At 42.8% G+C, this 26,860-nt stretch overlaps 1 protein-coding gene across 1 annotated transcript in view; it reads left to right on the top strand.

Moving 5' to 3' along the window:
- LOC126471401 (argininosuccinate synthase) overlaps window positions 1–26,860 on the top strand; it is a 210,465-nt gene that overhangs the window by 139,969 nt on the left and 43,636 nt on the right. Inside the window, exons 5-6 of the mRNA XM_050099526.1 lie at window positions 6,955–7,100; window positions 18,705–18,826. Of these exons, the coding sequence (XP_049955483.1) occupies window positions 6,955–7,100; window positions 18,705–18,826 (268 nt within the window). The remainder of the gene's footprint in view (window positions 1–6,954; window positions 7,101–18,704; window positions 18,827–26,860) is intronic.

The raw sequence follows: 26,860 nt of genomic DNA, 5'->3' as shown, positions 1-26,860 counted from the left end.
GGAGGACTCGAAACCCCGACGGGGTGAGCCGCGCGGGGGGCACCATGTTATGCTTTGTATACGATATTTACTTGAGTGTGTTGTGGCTACAGTGAATTCAGTACAGATGGTGTGATGCCCCGCGGAAGTGTTTTTCACAGATGAAGAGTGGAAATGAAAAATTATCTAAGTGCCATTAAAAAAACGCCTTTTCAGTGTTATTGTGTTCTCGGTACGCTGTTGCATGTCCTTAGACCTTATCCAGGTGTCAAACTACGAAGAAAGTCTTTCAAAATTGTGTTAGCAGATGGCGCATGGTGACTGTGCCAACCTGTGCTTCCGTGTGGAGTTCCGAAGTTTAAAAGATATAAGAGGTGGTTTTTGTTGATTACAGGTTAACTAGTTAAAAATAAAATACTGTATTTCTGTACATGTATTATCACAAATAAAACATAGTTCCTCAGTATTAATGGCGCCTGAGACAAAAACTTTCTTCACTCTATTTTGTCGAAAACTGACATTTATAAAGCCGTGGCTGTGTACAAGATAAAAGCTGATTCTTGCAAAGAAAAAAACAGCAACCAGCCGCTATTAATAACGTTATTTATTTACACAAACACGGCTTCTACTGGTTTGAAACCAACACGTTCGTCTACAGACGCCTGTTCACGTTTATATTACATTGATGGTTGTTTACGTTAGATACTCGCTGTTCTTTCCGACAAGTAATGTAAACAACAACAAATGTAATATAACGTGAACAGCCGTCTGAAGATGAACGTATCGGTTCGAAATGGATAGCGGCGCCATTTGGGTTCAAAATGGAAGGCTCTATTTGTGTAAATAAATAGCATTATTAAAAGTGTTGGGCCGCTGTTTTCCTCTTTGCAAGAAACAGCTTCCTTTTGACAACTAGAACCAGTCAGTTTTTGGTATGGCACTTAAAACGTTGTTAATAAAGTATTTATTTTCTCATTCATTTCATAATTTTTGGCGGTGATGCGCTGAGCAACATAATTCGCTGGTATCAGGATACTTTCTCAATTTTACGGATACAAGTCAGCTACGCATAAACAGAGATACATTGCTTTTTCATTTTCCTGAGAAATGTCAGATTTGAAGAACTTAGAACGTTTTCCATTTCCACTCTTCAAATGATTTCGTCGAAGTGGAAAGCGAGAGGAATGTCAAGCCAGTAACGACATTCCCTGGCGACGAAATTTGTTTTCCTGTACTAAATAACGGCTCGGTTAATGTAAAAGACAACGGAACAGCGAGGGTCACGCCCATTGACCTACAAGTAAGGTATGCAATGCACGTTACTTTGGAAAGAAGGCGTCTAAATGATGTGAATCGATAAATTAGCGGTAACTGCATGATCTGTATTATACTCGATTTACCAAGGCTGCTGTATAGTGGTGTCGGCGTAGTTTTTGAACAAGAAGCTTTCGATATATGCGAGGACGGGGGACGGCAGGGGGGGGGGGGGAGGGGGGGGGGGGAATGATTCGCGGTGTTATTCACCAAAGAATCCTACACCTAGAGTTCAGTCAACGATGTTAAAATTGTCTACAATTACCGCGTCCCCTCAGAGCTGTGTGGCCAGCGAACAACCCGTGAGAGAGGTTCTGGACATCATCTCCAAAGTGCGCCCATGCTGTGGTTTGTAAGAGGACGGGGCCTAGACCTGGTGATATGGAACGTTATTAATATTTTGGAAGACGAATAGCGACTTGTAAGTAACCATAAAAATTTACAGTTCCGACCTGTCAAAAACCTGTGTAATAATGACGTTTAAATCATTTTCTTGAAAGAAAAACACCTGACTACACTATTTTTTTTTTCTTTCCCTGAGAGTTACGGGGTTGCGGGCAGCACCCCTTCCCTGTTTCCGGGCATGGGCACCCTTGCATCGTCGTAGTTGCGCATTCAGTTGCCGGACCTGTTAATTTGAAATATTACGTACAGAATGGCAAAAACCATAGTGTTACTCGCTGACATCTATTACAGGCCGCCCATTATCTGAACAATACTGCGATATTGTATAAATTACAGAAAATACTATTGATTGCATTTAGCATGAAAAGTGTTATTACCATCGTGATTGTGGTGTCAGGACGATCGAGAATGAAAAGGAAAAGGTGAGTAGAGTCCCCTCCCCCTCCCCCCCTCCCCCCTCCGTTCCTTCTGAAGTGATGTCGCTGGAGTCTCTTTCTCCTGTTGAACTGTAAATTTCTCACCAACAGTGATTATATACAGGGTGTTCGGAAATTTCCGTTACGGACTTCAAGGACTTGTAGAGGGGAGTGAGTAGATAATATTGCGAATATTTTGAACTGGAACCCATGTCCGGAAACGTACCGTTACCGTGCTACAACCATTTGAAAATATGTTGGTTACGCGAGTACAAGTAGGTGGTCAGGCGTGACCCAGTGAATCACTTGTTTTACAGTTCCGCTCATTAATTGCTGAAGAGATTGCTCGTGTACTCGTTGACAGGTTCTCTTCAACGTGATGCAGTACAGCCTCTTCTAGTTCGGTTGCTGGTCACAGTGATGGTACCCTTTCTCGAAGCAGTTTTGTAATTGTGCCGAAAAGGGTATGCGATGGAATCGGACGTTGTCGAGAACGGTCTTGATAAAGGCGACGAGCAGCTCTTTCATTACCGTGAGCTCCGGCATTCAGAAGGATAATGTCGGCGTATTCTGCAAACGTGTACTCAACCAAGTTACTCTGACACTCAGCCCGAACCAGATCAGAGAGATAGGATAGACGTCAAAAGACTTCAGCCGATCTGACGTAAGTGCTTTTCCCCCAACCCCCAACCCCCCCCCCCCCCACCTCCCACCACCATGACTAGCCTGTTGCATTGTGTGTGTGTGTGTGTGTGTGTTGAACTGGGGACCTAGAAACGACGAAGAGGCTTCGTCCTCGCCAAAGCCCTCAGTGGTTCGCAGCCCCGCAACAGACTACAGCAGTCCACTCACCCCACCGCCGCCCCACACCGAACCCAGGGTTATTGTGCGGTTCGGCCCCCAGTGGATCCCCGCCTCCAGGAACATCGCACACCAGACGAGTGTAACCCCAATTTTTGCGTGGTAGAGTAATTATGGTGTGCGCGTACGTGGAAACAGTGTTTGCGCAGCAATCGCCGACATAATGTAACTGAGGTGGAATGAGCAGAACCAGCCCACATTCGCCGAGGCAGATGGAAAACCGCCTTAAAAACCATCCACAGGCTGGCCGGCATACCAGACCTCAACACTAATCCGCCAGGTGGACTTGTGCCAGGGACCAGCACGCCTTCCTGCTCGGGAAGCAGCGCATTAGACCGCGCGGCTAGCCGGGCGGGCTAGCCTGTTGCATACGTATATAGCAAATGTGGTGTCACCGCCAGACACCATACTTGCTAGGTGGTAGCCTTTAAATCGACCGCGGTCCGTTAGTATACGTCGGACCCGCGTGTCGCCACTGTCAGTGATTGCAGACCGAGCGCCACCACACGGCAGGTCTAGAGAGACTTCCTAGCACTCGCCCCAGTTGTACAGCCGACGTTAATAGCAATGGTTCACTGACAAATACGCTCTCATTTGCCGAGACGATAGTTAGCATAGCCTTCAGCTACGTCATTTGCTACGACCTAGCAAGGCGCCATTACCAGTGTGTATTGAAATGGAAAGCATGTACAGTCAAGAGCGATGTTCTCCAATTGTGGATTAAAGTTAAGTATTCCAAGAACTACGTTCTTTTCTTTATAGGATAATTACTTTACCTTGTTCCAGACCTCACGCCAATCTGCGTGAGCTTAACGCGTGCCTTTCGGCTACCTCCGAGTGGCTTGGCTGTCTTGCCACGCCACTACAGCAAACATGTTTTCAAACGGCTATAACACGGAGACGGTACGTTTCAGGGCAAGGATCCCTGTTCAAAATATTATGTACTTACTCCCTTCTACAAGTCATAGATGTTTATAACGGATATTTCCGAACACTCTGTATAGATGAATTACCATAATTATTAACATCTTGCAGAAGTGAGGAAAGCAACTACGACGCCACTTATCAGTAACGTCAGATACTACTATCATGCTCCATACATTCTCAAATAATGTAGATGGAGTTTCAGGAGAAGTCTAAAGCATTTGGATGACTCTTTTTCTTATGTATACCGTATAGACAGTGAACAAACTCGCAGTAGGTCTCAATGTGTTGTAGGGGCCCTGCCATTTCTGTGTTTTTTTGTTACGTTCAGTACGACCAATGAATGACAACCATGTATTCTGGAATTTCCAAAAGAGTGTTTTTTTTTTTTTTAATTACAGTGGAGGGAGTCATGAAATGTGCAATGATGGACTCTCAGACAATTAAATATTCGGATGCGGTACCCCCCGGGACAAAACATATAGCGAGTTACAGAGCAGTTTAAAAGAAACCATCTAATATCGAAATCTGACTGTTAATTCTTTCATCGCGACAGTGTTCAAGCACATGTACCAAAAGCTTGTATTGACTACTCATAGCTAACTGTAGTGGGCTCCGAAATTACTGACCATCCTCTTTATGTCCCTCATCTTACTTCATAAGAAAGCCATAGTTCCTTACATGAAATATAAGCTGAAAGGCTTTCAACAGCTGATGAATTCTTATATGCAGCGGATGATGGAAATACAGGTAGACGGTTAGAGGGCACATACTGAAATTTTTAGAAGGGTAAGGCACATTATCGAGTGTAGTGAAAATGGTTTTGTTTCTGACTCTACTGTGTTAACTAAGAAAAAACTGTGTAGTGTACTGCTCAGACTCGTTCCCTCAAGTCTGAGCTGCGTTTTGGTATGTGCTTGTTTCGGTGCAGTTCTCCGTTTGGAATTGTAGCTTCTCCTCTGGTGTTAATATTCATAAGGTGTATTTATCAACATGTTAAGGGATTTTTCATAAAGGTCCGTACTATTAAAACGAGACTGACCTATGAAATGAACTTTATAATTTGGCACGCCTTCTCTCGAACATCGACCACGAGGATAATGACGACATACGCTTTCCATTCTAAACACTTCGGCAAGCAGCGCTGCTTGTAAATCTTATACGTAAAAAAGACTTAAATTCACGAAGAAATGCAGGTACACTACGTGAAATGAGTCTGTAACATTTTTTGGTAATTTTTCATTTTGAAACTGATCGAATTGCTCGTTAATAAGTCACTGCAAAAGGTTTGGAGTATCCTAGAGTGAGTTAAACTTCGATAAAGTCAGTAGAGGACGTTGAACTACAGTGTTCATACGTGTGATTTATGTAAAGCGGTTAATGAAAACCCTGTAACAGCCCAAGTTAATCCCCATCGACACGCAAGTCGCCGAAGTGGCGTCAGTTTGAAAGGCTTGCAACAGGCGAACGGCCTACCCGACGGGAGGCCCTAGCCACACGGCATTTCCATTTCCAACAGGGTAACTGCAGTTAATAACACCATGCATTCAGTTACATGTCCCTAATGTTGTTTAGAAAGATGCAAAATGTTTAGTTTTTTGATGAGTTATACTTTAACACCTCATTTATGCATTCCTTCAAAAATGAATTTTTTAGATACAATTTTTTATGTAGAAAAGGGAAAACAAGTGTTTGTAAGGAACAGTGAACGTAATAACGCCAAGTTGAAATTCTCTCACATTTATGACACCCGACGTCCCATACATTAGCAAAAACTGAGAAAGGAGTACAGTTGTAACCGATAATGGAAGTTATACATTCAACAGTTATGGAAACAATGCAAGATTTGAGCATATAACGAACTTCTAATTCAGTCACTTTAAGTTCAGCACAGCGATCTTCGAACAGTGTACACAGACATGATTTTGTTACAGATCCATTATCATATATTTCACGATACCATGTTTTATGTTGTGTCCACTGAATGCAATCCTTCTCTCCTTTTGTCGTAGAAGTAGCCGCCACAGTCACCGCTCTATAGACCCTTATTGCAGGAATTGGAGGGCGCTTTGATTGAGGTTTCCTTGCCAGAATTTGCTGATGCTGCTAATGAATCAGTATTAAGCAACTCTCTTTTGAGAACTATTGCTTTGGATTACGGTCATGTTTCCTAGGTGGCGTCTTCCATTCATCCTTGTTCAGCCAGTCTCGAAGAATTCTTCGTGGGTTGTTAAATGTCCTTGAAGCCACCACAACAGTAATTCCAGATCTAACTGCTTGAATTGCCTTTCGTAGATCCTTGGTAGTCCACTTTATATGAAGATTTGGACAGCGTTTACCGATATCATCGCCTAGGTGAGAAAAATACAGCAAGAAGAGTTATTAACTGCAGGTGTCTTATTAATCTTTTTGCCAAATGCATTGAAAAAATATTTAAATATTTTAAGATCTATTTATATGCTTCAATACACGAAAGAACTTATTTTAATCACATAGTAATCGAAACATTAAATGAGAATAACGTTAGAAATTTATACGTATCTCCTTTATCTCACGCAAAACATTCAGTGCCAATAGAAAGCAAACCTCCAGCACGCAACCTCACTCTGACAGCTGTCCGACTCTCACTGAGGTTGCTGTTGTGGCAAAGACGCTACAAGTAAGCAGTGGAAGTGCACCGTTTGTTATTTGTAACTTACACGATGCTACCACCATGGGAATCTTTCCAAACTAGCTTTTAAACTACACACAGCCTTAAAACCTGCGTTGTTATTACCTTCAGTTACCCTATGTTCTTTAGTGCTGTACTCACGAATACCATAAACGTTTCAACTGCTGTTTTGCAGTAGGTCTCCGCTTATAAACAGCGTATTTAAATCGAGAGCGATAAAATTTCAGACAATTCGAGTAAGTAATTACAGAATACGGTCGACTTTCCTTCACTACTCTCCTTTACGTGATTGAAACGAACGACTTTTATAATGTAGAAGATGTGAATGAAATGTTTTTTCATATTTTTCTGCGTTACTCCGACATCAATCATTTCATTTTACAGATACTGGCTCCTTGGAGAATAAAGGAGTTTACAGACAAGTTCCAGGGAAGACAAGATTTGCTACAGTACGCTGCTGCAAATAACATTCCAGTATCAGCCACAAAGGAAGCACCGTGGAGCATGGACGCAAACCTAATGCACATCAGGTATGCTGCATATTGATTGTCCGATAAGCTTCAGAAAGCAATTATTCACTCTATGAACACAATTAAGTTGCATAACTGACACATGCTGTTACCTCATCACATAGTGTGGAAAATTGCCTCCCAGGAGGCTGGATAATTAATTTCATCGTATTAGACATAAAATGCTTATGACATTTGATATAAGAGAGCGAAAAAATTCTACATAACTTCATGTTATCACGAGGACGAGAACGGTAACACATGGACGAAGTGAACACTCTCAAGATGCGATGAGAAACAACTGTTTCGCATTTGTATAAAGTTATTTTGAATACGCAGCTATATGAAACATATTTTATTACAGTCAGGTTTGATCTCTCATGAAAACCACACATTGCATGTTGTACCACCACACAGCGAGACCTTCAGGGGTGGTGGTCCAGATTGCTGTACACATCGGTACCTCTAATACCCAGTAGCACGTCCTCTTGCATTATTGCATGCCTGTAGTCAGCGTGACGTACTATCCACAAGTTCATCAAGGCACTGTTGGTCCAGATTGTAACACTCCTCAACAGCGATCCCTCAGAGTAGTTGGTGGCTCACGCCATCAATGTTTTCAATCTATCCCAGGCATGTTTGATAGAGTTCATGTCTGGAGAACATGCTGGCCACTCTAGTCGAGCGATGCCGTTATCCTGAAGGAAGTCATTCACAAGATGTGCACGATGAGGGCGCGAATTGTCGTCCATGAAGACGAATGCCTCGCCAATATGCTGCCGATATGGTTACATTATCGGTCGGAGGATGGCATTCAGTATCGTATAGCCGTTACGGCATCTTCCATGACCACCAGCGGCGTACGTCAGTCCCACATAATACTACCCCAAAGCAGCAGGGAACCTCCACCTAAGGCGTTCAACGTGACCAGGTTGCCTCCAAACACGTCTCCGACGATTGTCTGGTTGAAGGCATATGCGACACTTATCGGTGAAGAGAACGTGATGCCAATCCTGCGCGGTCCATTCGGCATGTTGTTGCGCCCATCTGTACCGTGCTGCAAGGTGTCGTGATTGCAAAGATGGAGCTCGCCATGGACGTCAGGAGTGAAGTTGCGCATCATCAAGCCTGTTGCGCGCAGTTTGAGTCGTAACACGACGTCCTGTGGCTGCACGAAAAGCATTATTCAACATGGTGGCGTTGCTGTCAGGGCTCCTCCCAGCAGTAATCCGTAGGTAGCGATCATCCACTGCTGTAGTAGCCCTTGGTGGGCCTGAGCGAGGCATGTCATCGACAGTTCCTGTTTCTCTGTATCTCCTCCATGTCCGAAAAACATCGCTTTGGCTCACTCCGAGACGCCAGGGCACGTCTCTTCTTAAGAGCCCTTCCTGTCACAAAGTAACAATGCGGACGCGATCGAACCGCGTTATTGACCGTCTAGGCACGGTTGAACTACAGACAACACGAGCCGTGCACCTCCTTTCTGGTGGCATGACTGGAACTGATCGGCTGTCAGATCCCCTCCATCTGATGGGCGCTTCTCATGCATGGTTGTTTACATCTTTGGGCGGGCTTAGTGACATCTCTGATCAGTCAAAGCGACTGTGTCTGTGATACAATATTCACAGGAAACGTCTATCTTCAGGAGATCTGGGAACCGGGGTGATGCAAAACTTTTTTTTATGTGTCTACATAGATCATCTTCACGGTATTTAAAAAATATCACACATTAACTGCGTATCATGTAACTCTGAGGTTCCACATACATTGTAGCTAATTTTTTCTGTGGTCTTGTGTTATAGACGCTTTACTGTCGATACTTCATGGAAATTAAGTCATAAGCATAGAACTACAGTGAATATGAACGCTGATTAATGATAAATGGTGACCATTTATTAATAATGAAAGATGCGTTTCTGTTATGTTTGCCACCTGCTGTGTCCCTGTATTGCATAGAATGTATCAGAGGTTGATGCAATTGCGGGCTCCATAGTAAGTGATCAGTACTGCCCAACGCCACTATGGAGCAGACCATGCAGGTTAGCACAGACCATGGACGGACGTTTCGACCGAAGGAAGATTGAAATGCAGCATTTCGTATATATCAAAGTCGATAAAGATAACAGCTCAGACTGACAAGGATGGTGCATGGAATCGGCCACGACCTTATTCAACGAACCCTCTCACCATTTCTACCAAACTTCGTTTATTGACATCATTTAGTAACCTGTATGTGACAATTCTGGAGTTACTGTCTTCCAAAACACTTATTTCAGTACTATATTAGTCCACTGTATATTGTTAACTTTATGCAGTTCTTTCCCTATGTAATCATACTTACAACATAAATAAAATTTCCACTACGAATGTAAGTCATAACACATCGAAGACTGCTTTGATCACAGAAAGCGCTGATCAAAACTCAGCCACAGAAACGCCGTGTTCTAAAAAATATAGCATCTATGAATGTAGAAAACAAATGTTGTTGGTCGAAGGATTAATTTTTTCGTAGGTCTTGCTTATATTTTCTTATAGATTGTAGCATTTCCTGTTTAAATTGTTACTTAAGTCACATAATTTATGGTGCTCTTTCCTTGTGTTCCTGTCTACCATTATTTGTTTATTATGTGTATATATTAATGAGAAATTAATAATTTCATAAACATTTAAGCACAGTTTTTCAGTAAAATGCTTCTGGGTGTTTGACTGCGTCATTTGCGATTAAACTACCGACGTTTTGACTACTGGTACAGGTAGTCTTCATGAGGGTGAGTGATGAGAACTGCCTGCAATAGTAAACGAAACGTTGCTAGGTTTATCGCATATGACGCGATCACACCAAAAATAATGTTATTGAAACAGACTACAGTCGTGAAAGTCTACAGTGTTATATTGAAGTAAACTTCAGTATTAGATAAAAACAACAAACAAAGTAAGATTATTTGTTTCTTTAGCACATAAGCTAAGAACTTTGCAAGAAGATTCTGCATTGCATTGTAATCATTTTACTTTTTTATGAATTTTCGTACTTCTTAATTCCAGAAAGCTTATGAATATTATGTGACTCATAACAGATCCTGAACTTAAAATACTAGCATATCGGAATGCTTGTCTGTATTAAATTGCCTCTATTTATGTCGTCAGTATATTTTTTATTATTTTATATTTCCATTCGATTTTAATTGTCTATAAAGTATTTTAAATCCTGAAGATTTGAAAATCAGCTTCTTTTTCTTTATTTCTTTGCTTCTTTACAATAGTTAGTAGTACTTTTTTCTACACTGACGAATTTGTATTGATTATTTTAATCTTCTTTCTCACACTGAAGCGTACATCAACAGAGGCTTAACTCATTCATTTATTCTTGAAGAGTACTCTAAAAGAATTTCAGTTTTCTCTTGAGTTTATTTTTCTTTATTTCTGGAAATCGTTTTACATATTTCATATGTCCTGTTCTACTTAGCTGTAATGTTTGATTGTACATTACACAGTATTTCGTATGAAAGGACGTTGTTGTCCTTAAATCCTACAACACTCATAAGCTGGGTATTGTATCACTTGATTTCCTTCTTTGTAAAGAAAAATTGTAGGAATTGGTATTGAAATTCTGTTAGGTGCAGTAGACTACTCATTTACGTTTCTTTCACAATTACGTCTTTATGTGACCTATTTTTAGACACTGTAATCTGCTGCAAATTTCATCACACAAGTAAGTAATAATCTGAAAACTCTTCGAATGAAGCACATAACGTGCTAAATCATCTGTGAATAAACGATAAATATTGTCTTGCACGAGTGGAGTTTCGATAACAAAAAAAAAAAAAAAAAAAAAAAAAAAAAAAAAAAAAAAAAAAAAAAAAATGGTTCAAATGGTTCTGAGCACTATGGGACTCAACTTCTGAGGTCATTAGTCCCCTAGAACTTAGAATTAGTTAAACCTAACTAACCTAAGGACATCACACACATCCATGCCCGAGGCAGGATTCGAACCTGCGACCGTAGCGGTCTCGCGGTTCCAGACTGCAGTGCCTAGAACCGCACGGGCACTTCGGCCGGCTTCGATAACAATTAGTTCAATATAACTGTTTTATCAGCTTGCTACAATGAAAACGTTTCACTGTTTTTTAAATTTAAGAGTATCTGTCAAATTTGTCCAGAATTTTATTGTTTCTATATCTACACGCATTTTGCGTAATTTTGTTTGGTGAAATTGTTTCATTCAGAGCATTTTGAAATGTTGTACTATTTTTCCGAAATGATCTGTTCTTTTATAAGGAAATATTAGTTACGTGAGTGTTTAAATGTCTAAGCCACGTTACATTATTTTATCGATCTGTTGGTTGTTTGTAATTCTTCAGCTAATACGCTACTTATGTCACTTGCACATAATTTTAATATTATATATTAAGAGGGGTACCCAAAAAACCGCAATTATTTTTTAAAAGCTAAATATTTTCAAATTGTTTGCAAGACAATCTTATCCCCTTCAAAATACTCTCCACTGGAACCAATACATTTGTCCCACCGCTTCTTCCATTGTTCTAAACATTTTTTGTAGTTATCATTAGAAAGGGCTGACAGCTCCTCCCTCATTTTTTTCTTGACCTCTTCAATGTTGTCAAATCGGTGTCCTTTCATGCCCTTTCCATGTGTAGAAATAAGAAAAAGTCGCACGGAGTCAGGTCAGGCGAGTAAGGTGCTTGGAGCATCGGAACCATGCCATTTTTATCGAGAAACTGTCTAACAGAGATGGCCGTGTGTGCAGGTGCACTGTCGTGGTGCCAGCAACCCTTTTCATTCCCAAATGTTCCGCTAAGATTCGCTGAACCGAGCTCCGAAATAACCCACTAACCTCTCACAGTTGATCAAATGTCTGTAAACTGTCTGTGAGCACAAGATCTCGAATTTTTTCAATTTTTCGTCGATTCGGGCAGTTGATGGCCGTCCAGAACGAGGTTTGTCATCAGTCGATATTTCGCCATTTTTAAATCCAGCAACTCACTCGTACACTTGAGTTTTTCCCATAACATCATCATGGTAGGCTGTTTGAGACATTAAAACAGTTTCAGCAGCATTTTACCGACTAGAAAACAAAATTTCACAGCTGCACGTTGTTCACTTAAACTTGCCGTCATAAAAAACGAAACAAGAACAAAACAGAACTAGCAAAAACAATCACTGCAGATGAACAGAACAAGCCAGGTCGACAACGCAGCTGGCACTGAACTGGCAACGAGCTGCGTTATACAAGCCTGGCGGCAGAAATGCGTTCATGCGTACTTCACAAGCTTCGTTCGCAGCAATGCAATTTCTTTTTTTTTTTGGGGGGGGGGGCTACCCCTCGTATTTTATCGATCTTTAATTTTAATATTTTATCAGTTGTAGTGATTATATGCTTTTATGCCTGGAAACTTTTAGATGCATTTGAAAAATCTCTTTTTTTTTACATTTTTTGTTTTTCGCGTGACGCTCCCTTAGGTTTCCTCCAAATCCTTATTTTTTTTCATGTTTTTCTAATGTTGTCGGAAAAAAAATTATCTGCCACTGATTGTACTGTGTCGGCCACTGTGGCGGAACGGTTCTAGGCGCTTCGGTCCGGAAGCGCGCGGCTGCTACGGTCGCAGGTTCGAATCCTGCCTCGGGCATGGATGTGTATGGTGTCCTTAGGTTAGTCAGGTTTAAGTAGTTCTAAGTCTAGGGGCTGATGACCTTAGATGTTAACTTTCATAGTGCTTCGAGCCATTTGAACCTTTTTTTATTGTACTGTTGTACTGGAAAGAACTTGTCTTAAAAATGGCGTCTGTAGCGGAAGTGCGTTCCAACCAGACACCTCTCACGGAGTTTCTTTTGCCGGAAAACCAAAGCATCGCAGAATGTCTACGGAGACCTGGCAGTGAACAAAAGCACGGTGAGTCGTTGGGCTAGGCGTGTTATCATCGCAACAAGGTCGCAAAAACCTGTCCGACCTCCCGCGTGCTGGTAGGCCGCACACAGCTGTGACTCCTACACTGTTGGAATTTGCGTCCACTCGTTCGAGGTGATCTCGGGGAATGGTTAGAGAACGTCACCCGCCATCATGCGTAGTGCCAACGGTGAAGAACAGACGAAGCGGTGTTACAGCACGGGCGGGTTTTTCGTGATTAGGGTGTGATCCCGTTATTCCACTTAAGAAAACGTTAAATGCAGAAGAATATGAATACATTTCATACTATTGCATGCTGTGTACGTTAGAGGAACAGTCTGGAGGCGATTACTGTATCAGCATAATGTACCCTGTCATAAAACAGCATTTGTGAGGCAATTTAAATGCAATGGCCAGCCCAGAATCCCATACAGACGTATGACACAAGTGACACCCAATCACCTGACCACGTTTGAAGTCCGTGAGTTCCGCGGAGTGCCCCATTCTACTCTCTCACAATGTCTAATGACTACTGAGGTCGCTGATATGGAGTACCCGGCAGCAGGTGGCAGCACAATGCACCTAATATGAAAAAGTATTTTTTGGGGGTATTCGGATACTTTTGATCACATAGTGTATGTAAAGCACACATTTTCAGTAGGCTCCTAACTCTTAGAGCCAAAACGTAGGATTTAAAACCTATGTTGCGGGCGTTTCTTCTGAAAGCTTCTATTCACTGTAACAATACTTTAAACCCAGGTAACTGTTTTGCATTAATTTAATCTACGAAAATGACAAGAACCATAGATAATTTATTTATTTATTTTATTTATTTATTTATTTAACCTGGTCTTACATCAAACTAGGGTTTATATATACAGTGCCAACGGCCTTGGCGCAGTGGTAACAACGGTTCCCGTCGGATCACTGAAGTTATGCGCTGTCTGCCTTGGGTTGCACTCGGATGAGTCACCATCCGGGTCTGCCGAGTGCTTTGGGCAAGCAGCGTGCATTCAGTCGTTGTGAGGCCAATTGAAGAGGTACTTGACTGAGAAGACACCGGTCACGAAAATTGACGACGACTGGGAGAGCGGTGTTCTGACAACATACCCATTCTCATCTGGTGACGCCTAAGGACTGAGGATGACAAGGCGGCCGCTCGATACCTTCGAGGCCTGTTCGGACGATTTTTATTTGTTCATACACACACACACACAGTATAATTTTTACATCATAGTTACCTAAGGTATGATATTTTTAATATGACAAATACCGCCGGCCGGTGTGACCGTAGTTGTTCACAATTCCACTAATTTCTGTTTCACATATACACCACAGTCATTCTCTATTTCAGTCTAACAGTATAACATACCAAAATAATAATAACACATTAAAAAAGTTTTGCTTCACCTCGGTTCCGAGTGTTCCGGAACCTGTACAGACTATTGGAATAGATATCAATATAAACATCATTTCCGTCCTTTTTATTGCTCATGAAAACCACACATTGCGTGTTGTACCACCATACAACGAGACCTTCAGAGGTTGTGATCCAGATGACTGTACACACCAGTACCTCTAATACCCACTAGCACGACCTCTTACACTGACGCATGCCTGTATTCATAGTGGCAGACTATCCACTAGTTAATCAAGGCACTGTTGGTCCGGATTGTCCCTCTCCTTAACGGCGATTCGGCGTAGATCCCTCAGAGTGGTTGGTGGGTCACGTCGTCCATAAACAGCCATCTTCAATTTATTTATTTATTTATTTACACGTCAAGTTCCATAGGACCAAATTTAGGAGCAAATCTCCAAGGTCATGGAACGTGTCAGTACATGAAATTACAACATAAAAGTGATAACAGATAAAAATAAAATGTTTATGAACCCGAAAAAAGTCAATCCATAAGTTTAAGTAAACGAAATCAACAATACAACAAGAATCAGCTTAATTTTTCAAGGAACGCCTCGACAGAATAGGAGTGACCCATGAGGAGCCGGCCAGAGTGGCCGAGCGGTTCTAGGCGCTACAGTCTGGAACCGCGCAACCGCTACGGTCGCAGGTTCGAATCCTGCCTCGGGCATGGATGTGTGTGATGTCCTTAGGTTCGTTAGGCTTAAGTAGTTCTAAGTTCTAGGGAACTGATGACCACAGAAGTTAAGTCCCATAGTGCTCAGAGCCATTTGAACCATTTGACAAATAGCGTTAAAATGATTTGAGTGTCTATAGTGACAGTGTGAATAAATAATGCCAACTATGAACTAACGTAGTTAATACTGGCAGTACTTGTACCATAGCTGCTACTGCCACTAGTGATGATGATGATGATCATGATTATGATGACAATAATAATAATAACGCTAATGATACTGGCAGATATAAAAAATAATTTACAGGTGCACAAAATAAATGTTTACTGATATCGATAGTCCTGGGGAAAAGAAATTTAAGGAAACTGCTCCAACTAAGAATACTGGCAGACGAGGAGGATCTGGTTGGAAAGAAGGATGTACAGGAGTAACGAGTGCGTACAGGGACAATAGTAGTCGTTATTGTTGCTTTACGAGATATGTCATTAACTGTCTTCTGAAGGTGGAGGCGTTATACAGCTCTCTAATTTAATGCGGTGGGTTATCCCAGAGTCAGCTTCCCGCTACTGCGAAGAACTTGGAGAAAGTGGCTTAACGATGGGTGGGACGGAACGGTGGGAATGGGTGTTTCTGCCACGTTGTTCAGATAAGAGAGTTAAGGTTGAGTAGAGATATAAAGGACACTACTCGTTGATAAGACAGTGGAGAAGATAGATGGTATGAAACTCTGCGCTTGTCTGGACGCAGCCTTGATAGCTGTGCATATGATTGTGAAATATGATCAAAGAGTCGAACATTACAGATATAACAGACAGGCATTTATAACCAGCTCGAGGCGCAGTGAGCTTTCCAGAAAAAGACCTTGCCGTATAACATCGTGTAATTAATAATTGGAGGTATAGATGTTTATACACGTTTCTTTTTCAGGTCAAGAGATAAGAGCCTTTTATACTTTTGTAGGACGTAGAGGGATGCCGATGCCTCCCTGCACATTGCAGTTATGTGCTCAGTCCAACTTAGATTTTCATCTGTTATTACCCCTAGACTCTCTGAAAATGGCTCTGTGCACTATGGGACCACACATCTGAGGTCATCAGTCCCCTAGAACTACTCAAACCTAACGAACCTAAGGACATCACACACATCCATGCCCGAGGCAGGATTCGAACCTGCGACCGTAGCGGTCGCGCAGTTCCAGACTGAAGCGCCTAGAGCCGCTCGGCCACAGCGGATGGTCCTACACTCTCTTCTGAGAGAAAGAAGTTGATATTTGTTCCATTAAGGGTTAAACATGGCAGGGATCTGTTCCATTAAGGGTTAAACACGGCGGAATTCACGATATTTCGGGCTAATGAGCGTAGAATGACCTACCAGTACTGCCTACTTTTATAGTGCACACAAGTCGGTACTGAGATTCTCGATTGCTGTTTTCAATACGTGTGGTATTTGCGATAGGACAGATCATCTACATAGAATGAAAAGAGTGTAGGACTTAATACCAAACGCCTGGTACTACCTGCCCCCAGAGTGCCATACAGGATGCACTGCTGGTGAGACGTCAGCCATTGCAATATCCTTTGGGAGACATTTAGGTGATTTTCTATGCTATTCGGTTGTACTGACTGAAGTAAAAACGATTGTTTACATGCCTCGTCAGCGAACTGTTGGTGCTACTGATTCTACCTGACCCTAGCCGTTCTGATTTGGGTTTTCCATGGTTTCCGAAAATATGCGAGGTGAATACCGCGATGATCCCTACTAACACCCAACACCATTTCGTTTTATAGCCAGTTATTAAGATTTGTAAGTTTGTTCTTATACTGCATATTTATTATTATTATTATTATTATTATTGGTGAATTCTCCCCAGAAATGGAAGTCGTTAAGCAGATAACTAGATCAATTTTTCTTTGAGTTGTTCTTGTTCTTACTATAGGCTTTCATTCTTTCCCAAAAGGCTTGTTTACGCTCATCACACCACTTTGGTCTGTACTGTTTTTCTTTTGGTTGCTCCGATATAACTTCCCACTTGTTTACTTTGCGAGTGAATGTGTCTCTTTCTAGAGTGTCGGCTGGTCTTATGTTTGCAATATTTAGGTCCTTTCGAATTTCATCTAGCCAAGATGTGGAATTCTTAAGTGAGGTTACATAATCTATTATTCTCTTCGCCAATCGATTTTCTGGTAGTCGTCTGAGATGACCAAAGAATTTCATTCGCTTTTTCATAATATTAATTTTGATGTTTGAAAACTATTCTGTTGTTTTAATTGACTGTAGCGTATAACCCTCTTGGGTATGTCTTCCTCCCAGAATTTTCCTGATGATCTTTCTCTCTTATTTTTGATGTCTTCAAATTGTTGTTTTCTGTTAAGGGTTAGTGTTTCACTTGCTTAGAGGATTGCTGGTTTTATGTCAATATTGTAGTGTCGAATCTTTTCCTCTCTTGAGATTGATTTTTTATGGTAGAGGTTTTGCGTTAACTATAAACCTCTTTTAATTTATTGGAGGTCATGTTACTGTGAGATTTTTTCAATACCTGTCCGTTCGATGAATTCTCAAAGGTATTTAAGGTATGGGCCCCTGTTGATTTTACCGTACTTTGTTTTCGAGCTTGCAGTTTCTGTTTCTGAACAAAAGAATTCTGTTTTCTCAAATAAAATTTGTAAATCTACTTTTTCTGCACACTCTTTGAGTATTTCCAGCTGTTTGACTGCAGACTGCTCACCCTCTGCTAGTATCACCAAGTCCTCCGCAAATTCAAGATATGGTATGTACAGGTTGTTCGGGCAACGCCCAGTCGGATTGGCTTCCAAACCCCACATTTCTTGAGTTCTTTCTCCCATTCTTCCATAACTTTGTCTAGAACTAAGTTGAACAGAATAGGAGAGAGTCCATCAACTTGTCGCACACCTGTTTGAATGTCGAAGGGTTCTGAGATCTCCCCCATAAATTTTACTTTAGATTTAGTGCCAATTAGTGTTTGTTTTATGATTTCTCGTGTTTTGGGATCTAATCCCCTCTCTTCTAAAATTTGGAATAGTGAGGGCCTGTCTACTGAAACTTATCCTTTTTTGAAATATACAAATGTGCATACTACTGGTTTTTGTCTGAGAGCTCGCGTTTTGAGTATGGTTTTGAGGTTGAAAATTTGCTCCGGACATGATCTGTTCCGTCTAAATCCTGCTTGATATACACCTACTTTGGGTTCTAATTGCTGTTGTGTTCTATTCAAGAGACAAGCTGATAGAATTTTGTAGGTGACTGGTAATGGAGAGATCGCCTATAGTTGTTTACATCTGATTTATTACCTTTTTTACGTAGTGGATGAATCAGAGCAATCTTCCAGTCATCTGGGATTTTTTCGGTTTGCTAGATGTTTTAGATTATTTGAGTAATTTCTTTGAGCGAATTCGGACCTAAATTTTTCAAGAGTTCTGCTATAATTCCGTCCTCCCCTGATGCTTTATTGCTTTTAAGTTTCTTATCTTTATTAAGAAAATCCAGGTTTTATGATTTTATTTGGCTTTCTTGTAAATTATTCTGGATATTTTATGAAATATTCTACGCAACCGTGTCATCCACACAACTTAATAAGTAAATAACTAAACACACCCGGCCTCCTGCTGCAGCTACGAGTCGGGCATCCTGGAGGACCCCGCACAGCCGGCGCCGCCCGAGCTCTTCCAGATGACCATGGACCCCAGGAGTTCGCCGGACTCGCCTTGTCGCCTGCAGATAGATTTCCAAAACGGTAAGCCAATTAAAGCGCAATATACAGACATTTCTTCGTCTGCACAAGCTGCAGCAACACTGATCCTAAGCACCATCCCCCCAAAATGTTTAACCATCATTCATGTGTCCTCGAATCTCTTTTTGACTGCAAACATTCGCGAGTAAATACAAAAATAATGCTGAAAGAACTCGAAGATACAATCAAAAGTAAAATAAAGATACGAAAAAGTTGTATCTACTTCTTTGGTTCTGACTGCTACGTTGGCTACGATTTAAACTCATTGAATAGGATAGCTAAAAACGTGTTGACAACATTATATTTCGCTTATATGGACATCTTTACCAACCAGTATCATTTGCTGTGGAAGGAGCGTCCGATGAACCTGGTGCGTTCATGTACAGGGTGCAACTAAATACCTTTTACAGACGTTGAGAACTTGTAGTGGGGACCGAGACGGTTAAGTGTAGCGTATGAACTCGTGTCCGGCAATGTACCGTTTTCCCGATACACGTAAAATACAACAGGGTATTACGTACAGCGCGTTATTGACCGATCATCTGATGTTCCGTGCCCACTACAGATCTGTTCGTATGCCATTCAGATAACTTTGTGACCTGCCCAGAGATCGTCTTGACCAAGGATTTGGGCAACAGTAGATAGGTCGTGATGACCCGATTGCTCGGGCTGCACGTTCTCCCGACTCGAACCCGCTAGACTACCGCCTGTGGGCTCACATGAAATCCTCGGTTTACGAGACTCCTGTGGCATCCGAGGGCGACCTACTGGTGCGGGTTATGGCTGTGGTGGATGCTATAGGACCAGACACTTGTGATCGTGTACACCAAAACATGGTACGAACGTATCGTACCTGTGGTGATATAAGTGGTCGTCACATCGAGACCTACTTGTAAGTGGACCCAGGCGACAAGCAGCAGGAGTCAGAGAGCGACGAGTGTTGTGGTATTCTCCGTGCAGTGGGAAAACGGTACGTTCCCGGACATGCTAATCTTAACCATCTTGGTTTCTCACTACGAGCCCTCTACGTCTGTAAAGCGAATTTATTTACACCCTGTATATACAGGGTGTCCCAGGAGAAATGGTCAATATTTAGGGATGTATGCAGGAATGATCACAGAAGCAAAAAACTCTAGTAAACATTGACTCTAAAATTCATACCTTAAGAGCTATGAACATCTTCGCTACCTTAAACACATCTCTTCTACTGAAGAGTTGCCCATAGTTCTTATGATATGCACTTTAGAGCCCATGTTTGCTGGGCATTTTTTTCTTATTTTAGTCCATGCTACCGACTCTCAGATTAGGAAAGCAAAGAACTTTGAAGTGAAAGAGATTTGTGCCACAGCAAATTTGATATTCTGTATGATAAATATACCTATCTGTTAACTACTATCTGCTCTCCATTCATTAAAAAAACTGCTAAATAATTTTGCCCACGAAAGGGTTAACTTTTTTGGTTCAAATGATCGTTTGCGTCATATCCCAGAATACTGGCCATTCCTTCTGGGACACCCTGTATGCATGAAATTGGAACGCGGGAGTTAGGAGCAAACAGCACGAGTACAGTTACTGTCTTCAATTCAATGCGCAAATGATTCTCCCAACGTGTCAACGCAATAAAAGTTTCTCGGATTTCACGTCGCGCCACTTTCCCAAAAGATGACAGGAGAGCCCATGCCTTCCGAAACGTAGCGGGCGCGCTGCTAACCACTGACGCAGCAAGAAACCCGAGAACATTTTAGATGTTTGGTTCCACAGGTATGTGCATTTTAACGCAATACGTGGACGATAGAAATCTCTCTAACTAAAATTCATTCAGCTGTTCCAAATTCCTATTCTGACGTGAGGCTAGATGCAAACTGAGACGTGGATAGTGCGTGTGGCGCTGCGCAGGGCAGCGCGCATTTTTGTAACGTAAACCCCCTTTACACCGAAGCGAACACGAGCGAACACAAGCGAATGCGCATTCGCAGGCAATGCGTAGGGAGTTCGCTTGCGCTCGCCATCATTGACTTGTACCTGCCAATAACCATTTACACTGGAGCGAATGGAAGAGAAAGCATCCGACGTGTTTAGTTTTTTGGCATCAAAACATTGTCGCGGTAACGTTGCTTAGCCCATACTCAGCACAGTGTGGCGGAGAAGCGAGCTCGTTGTCGGTCATGAAAGCAAAGTGATGTAGACACACAAAATGTGGGTGTCTGAATTTTTGCGGAGGCGAGAAAGAAGTGGTGGTTTGGCTATGTTTAGTGATATAGAGCTGCAACAATCGCTTGCTTTATTCCAAAACTACACCCCCATGTCGATGGAATATTTTCGCATTCCTCTAGCTACGACTAGAAGTCAAATTATCGACGATCCATATCAGTGGAAGAGACGCTAGCACTAACGCTGCGATTGTTAGCAACACGTGACAGTTACGCAAGCCTCAAATACATGTTTCGTGTATCAACCGCATCTGTTTCCCAAATAATTCCTGAAGTATTTAGTGCCGTATGCTAAACACTCGTGGATTTTATAAAGGTAAATGCGAGGTAGTTACTGTCATTAAAAATGAGTAATTTAATACAAAAGTATACAAAAGACCAGATGCATCTTTATTGGAGGGAAAGCAGTTTTCACGTATTCTGTTCCTGAATTTAATCTTGGTAAAATAATAGCTAAACTGTGAAAACAAGACAGATACCTTGAATGTAAGCCACGAGAATGATCAAGTCTTTCGTATATTTTTTTAAATATTAATCTACGTTAGCTGTTTATTTTGATGACATTTATCCCTCTTATAGCAGTTGCATGAAAGGGATGAAGAAATAAACAAAAAGAATTTCAGAATATCTCAGCAGTCAGCATCAAATATTCGGTGATGAGGACGAAGATGTGGAGAACAGATGGAAAAAATTCAAAAGCATCGTTCAATATGCCCTAGAAAAGTATGTTCCGATTAAGGTTTTAAGGAAAAGGAAAGATCCACCACGGTTTAATAGCGGGGTTAGAAAAGCGCCGGTCTAGGCCGTCTTGCCACGGTTCGCGCGGCTCCCCCCGTCGGAGGTTCGAGTCCTCCCTCGGGCACGGGTGTGTGTGTTGTCCTTAGCGTAAGTTACTTTGAGTTAGATTAAGTAGTGGTAAGCCTAGGGACCCATAGTCCTTACCACAAATTTCCAATTTCCAGAAAAGCGCTACATAAACTGTTGTGGATTGACAGGAGAGCCAACACCGGTATGAGAGGAAGCCGAAAGGCACGCGTTTTAGCTCACGCAGGCTCGCGTGAGGTCTGGAACAGGACAAGGAAATTAGACTTTAGCAAAAAAGGACGTAGCTGTGGAATACTTAACTTTAATCCATAAATGGTGAACGTCGCTCTTGAGGGTACATTTTCATAATCTCAATAGTAACTGGTAATGGCGCCTTGCTAGGTCGTAGCAAATGACGTAGCTGAAGGCTATGCTAACTATCGTCTCGGCAAATGAGAGCGTATTTTGTCAGTGAACCATCGCTAGCAAAGTCGGCTGTACAACTGGGGCGAGTGCTAGGAAGTCTCTCTAGACCTGTCCTGTGGCGGCGCTCGGTCTGCAATCACTGATAGTGGCGACACGCTGGTCCGACGTATACTAACGGACCGCGGCCGATTTAAAGGCTACCACCTAGCAAGTGTGGTGTCTGGCGGTGACACCACATAACCAAAGAGCGCTTCATCTCAGATTCAAGAGAAGTAAAAACCTAGCTGACAAACAAATGCTGAACGAAGCGAAAATGAGCGTAAGGAGAGCAACGAGAGAAGCGTTCAATGATTTTAAAAGTAATACGTTGTCAACCGACCTGAGTAAAAACCCTAAGAGATTTTGGTCGCATGTAAAACCAGTAAATGGGTCAAAATCATCTATTGATTCTCTCAGCGACCACACCGGCACTAAAACGGACGATAGAGAGAAGACCGAAGTACTGAATTCGGTCGTCCGAAGTTGTTTCACCGCGAAAGATCATAGCTCTGTCCCTCCTTTCAATTGTTGTACGAACGTCGAAATGGCAGATATTGAGATAATCGATCGCGGAACTGAAAAGCAGCTACAATCGCTTAGTAGTGGAAAGGCTTCAGAACCAGATAAGATACCTATAAGATTCTATAAAGATTATGCGAAAAAACTTGCTCCCCTTCTAGCAGTAATTTATCGTAGATCGCTTGAGCAACGAAAGTTACCTAACCACTGGAAAAAAGCGCAGGTCATTCCAGTTTTTGAGAAAGGCCGTAAGACATATCCACACAATTATAGACCTATATCGTTGACGTCAATCTGTTGTAGAATTATGGAACATGTCTCATGCTCAAGAATTATGACGTATTTGAAAAATGAACATCTCCTCTATAAAAATCAACATGGATTCCGCAAACAGAGATCCTGCGAAACTCAGCTCGTTCTGTTGATCCATGAGATCCACTGCGCAGTGGGCAACGGCGCTCAGGTTTATGGCGTGTTCCTTGATTTCAGTAAGGCATTTGACACCGTCCCGCATTGCCGTTTAATGAAAAAAATACGAGCTTACGGAGTATCGGAGCAGACCGGCGATTGGATTCAAGACTTTCTTGCAGATTGGAGTACCACAGGGTGCTACGGTCGCAGGTTCAAATCCTGCCTCGGGCATGGCTGTGTGTGATGTCCTTAGGTTAGTTACGTTTAAGTAGTTCTAAGTCTAGGGGACTGATGACCTCAGATGTTAAGTCCCATAGTGCTTAGAGCCAGTACCACAGGGAAGTGTGATAGGACCGTTGCTGTTTACAAAACATATAAATGATCTAGTAGAAAGCGTCGGATGCTCTTTAAGGCTATTCGCAGATGATACAGTTGTGTATACCAAAGTAGCAAGGCCAGAAGACAGTAAGAATTTGCAGAACGACCTGCAGAGAATTGATGAATGGTGCAGACTCTGGCACTTGACCCTGTTCGTAAATAAATGTAACATATTGCGCATACACAGGAAAAGAAATCTACTACTGTACAGCTACACTGTTGATGAAAAACAGCTGAAGACAGCGTCTGCCGTAAAATATCTAGGCGTAACTATCCAGAGCGACCCTAAGTGGAAGAACTATATAGAACAGATAGTGGGAAAAGCAGCCACCAGGCTCGGATTCATCGGAAGAATCTTCAAGGAAATGTAACTCATTCACGATAGAAGTGGCTCAGAAGGCCCTTGTTCGCTCGATTCTTCGGTATTGTTCATCTATCTGGGTTCCCTATCAGGTAGGACTGATAGAGGAGATCTAACGAAGAGCGGCGCGTTTTGTCACGGGATTGTTTATCTGGCCAGAGAGCGTTACGGAGATACTAAACAAACTCCACTGGCAGACGTTACGAGAGAGGTGTTGTGCATCACGGAGAGTTTTACTATTGAAATTTCAGGACAGCACTTCTCAGGAGGAGTCGGACAACATACTACTTCCCCCGACATGCATCTCGCGTATTGACCACGAGGAGAAAATTCGAGAAATTAGAACCAAAACATAGGTTTACCGACAATCATTCTTCCCACGCACTATTCGCGAGTGGAACAGGGTTGGAGGGATCAGATAGTGGTACCGAAAGTACCCTCCGCCACACACCATTAGGTGGCTTGTGGGGAGTGATGTAGATGAAACAGGGCGTGCAATGCGTACCCGCAGATGTGGAGGGGGAAGAAGAGTATATCATACCACAGCGGTTTGAAGGCGAACCACTAGGAATTACATTTTTCGACAGGACCCGTTCCCGTGATTGTACGTCATTGTCCGCAGTTCGTGGTCGTGCGGTAGCGTTCTCGCTTCCCACGCCCGGGTTCCCGGGTTCGATTCCCGGCGGGGTCAGGGATTTTATCTGCCTCGTGATGACTGGGTGTTGTGTGCTGTCCTTAAGTTGGTTAGGTTTAAGTAGTTCTAAGTTCTAGGGGACTGATGACCATAGATGTTAAGTCCCATAGTGCTCAGAGCCATTTGAACCATTTGATTGTACGTTATTTATCCGTTTCATCGCTAAAAGAAGATAGTAGTGAGTTCATTTTCTTGTTAACTTCCTCTGTTGGCACGGTCAAGCACCATTTTTTTGTTGAGCATTTTATGCTGAGGATCCGTAGGATGCGCTTTCATCACTCTATTGCCACGAAAATGACACAATAAACAACACCAACAACAGTTCGCGAGCCAAAAACAGCACACTGCGGCAAAGCGAGTGTACTGCGACTATCGACGATACTAGCGCCGTAGGGGAGAACGCGAACTTCCTTTGACGGTTTGCCCAGCGGATCACAAGGGAACACTTGCGAATGCGGCCCATACACGACCTAACACCACGCGCCAAGCGTTTACAGCAGAGAAAATGCTCGTTCGCTGTTGCACGTTCCCTTCGGTGTAAAGGGGGCTTAATAGGTTCGAGTGGGACCGCGACGCGCTGAGCCGCGTCTTGCGTGTGCTTCAGGTCGCGTGGCGTTGTGGTTGAGGCACAGTTTCTTGCACCGCGCATCGCTCTGGCACAGCGGGAGAGGTGAGGCGGGGAGCAGGAAAGCAGTTCTCCCATATGCTCCCTTCGGCACCGCCCATATGGGCAGTTGTAGTACTGGCCGCCCGAGAAACATTGCCTTACTACTGAACTATATCGTCATTCAATAGTATTTCGTTTTTCGACATTCGACCATTCGATATTTTTTCTTTAGCACATTATATTTTTGGGAATTTCCACTGTTGTATCCTCTATGTGCTCCTTGTAAGAAGCGTCAAGATCTGATGTATATACACTACTGGCCATTAAAATTGCTACACCAAGAAGAAATGTAGATGATAAACGGGTATTCATTGGACAAATATATTATACTATAACTGACATGTAATTACATTTTCACGCAATTTGGGTGCATAGATCCTGAGAAATCAGTACCCAGAACAACCACCTCTGGACTTTATAACGGCCTTGATACGCCTGGGCATTGAGTCAAACAGAGCTTGGATGGCGTGTACAGTTACAGCTGCCCATGCAGCTTCAACACGATACCACAGTTCATCAAGAGTAGTGACGCGTATTGTGACGAGCCAGTTGCTCGGCCACCATTGACCAGACGTTTTCAATTGGTGAGAGATCTGGAGAATGTGCTGGCCAGGGCAGCAGACGAACATTTTCTGTATCCAGAAAGGCCCGTACAGGACCTGCAACATGCGGTCGTGCATTATCCTGCTGAAATGTAGGGTTTCGCAGGGATCGAATGAAGGGTAGAGCCACGGGTCGTAACACATGTGAAATGTAGCGTCCACTGTTCAAAGTGCCGTCAATGCGAACAAGAAGTGACAGAGACGTGTAACCAATGGCACCCCATACCATCACGCCAGGTGATACGCCAGTATGGCGATGACGAATACACGCTTCCAATGTGAGTTCACCGCGATGTCGCCAAACACGGATGCGACCATCATGATGCTGTAAACAGAGCCTGGATTCATCCGAAAAAATGACGTTTTGCCATTCGTGCACCCAGGTTCGTCGTTGAGTACACCATCGCAGGCGCTCCTGTCTGTGATGCAGCATCAAGGGTAACCGCAGCCATGGTGTCCGAGCTGATAGTCCATGTTACTGCAAACGACGTCGAACTGTTCGTGCAGATAGTAGCTGTCTTGCAAACGTCCCCATCTGTTGATTCAGGGATCGAGACGTGGCTGCACGATCCGTTACAGCAATGCGGATCAGATGCCTTGTCATCTCGACTGCTAGTGATACGAGGCCGTTGAGATCCAGCACGGCGTTCCGTATTACCCTCCTGAACCCACCGATTCCATATTCTGCTAACAGTCATTGGATCTCGACCAACGCGAGCAGCACTGTCGCGATACGTTAAACCGCAATCGCGATAGGCTACAATCCGACCTTTATCAAAGTCGGAAACGTGATGGTACGCATTTCTCCTCCTTACACGAGGCATCGCGACAACGTTTCACCAGGCAACGCCGGTCAACTGCTGTTTGTGTATGAGAAATCGGTTGGAAACTTTCCTCATGTTAGCACGTTGTAGGTGTCGCCACCG

The sequence above is a fragment of the Schistocerca serialis genome, chromosome 3 (genome assembly GCF_023864345.2).
Source record: "Schistocerca serialis cubense isolate TAMUIC-IGC-003099 chromosome 3, iqSchSeri2.2, whole genome shotgun sequence".
Classification (NCBI taxonomy): domain Eukaryota; kingdom Metazoa; phylum Arthropoda; class Insecta; order Orthoptera; family Acrididae; genus Schistocerca; species Schistocerca serialis.
The sequence above is the reverse complement of the archived record's forward strand: the minus strand, read 5'-3'. Positions and strand labels throughout refer to the sequence as shown.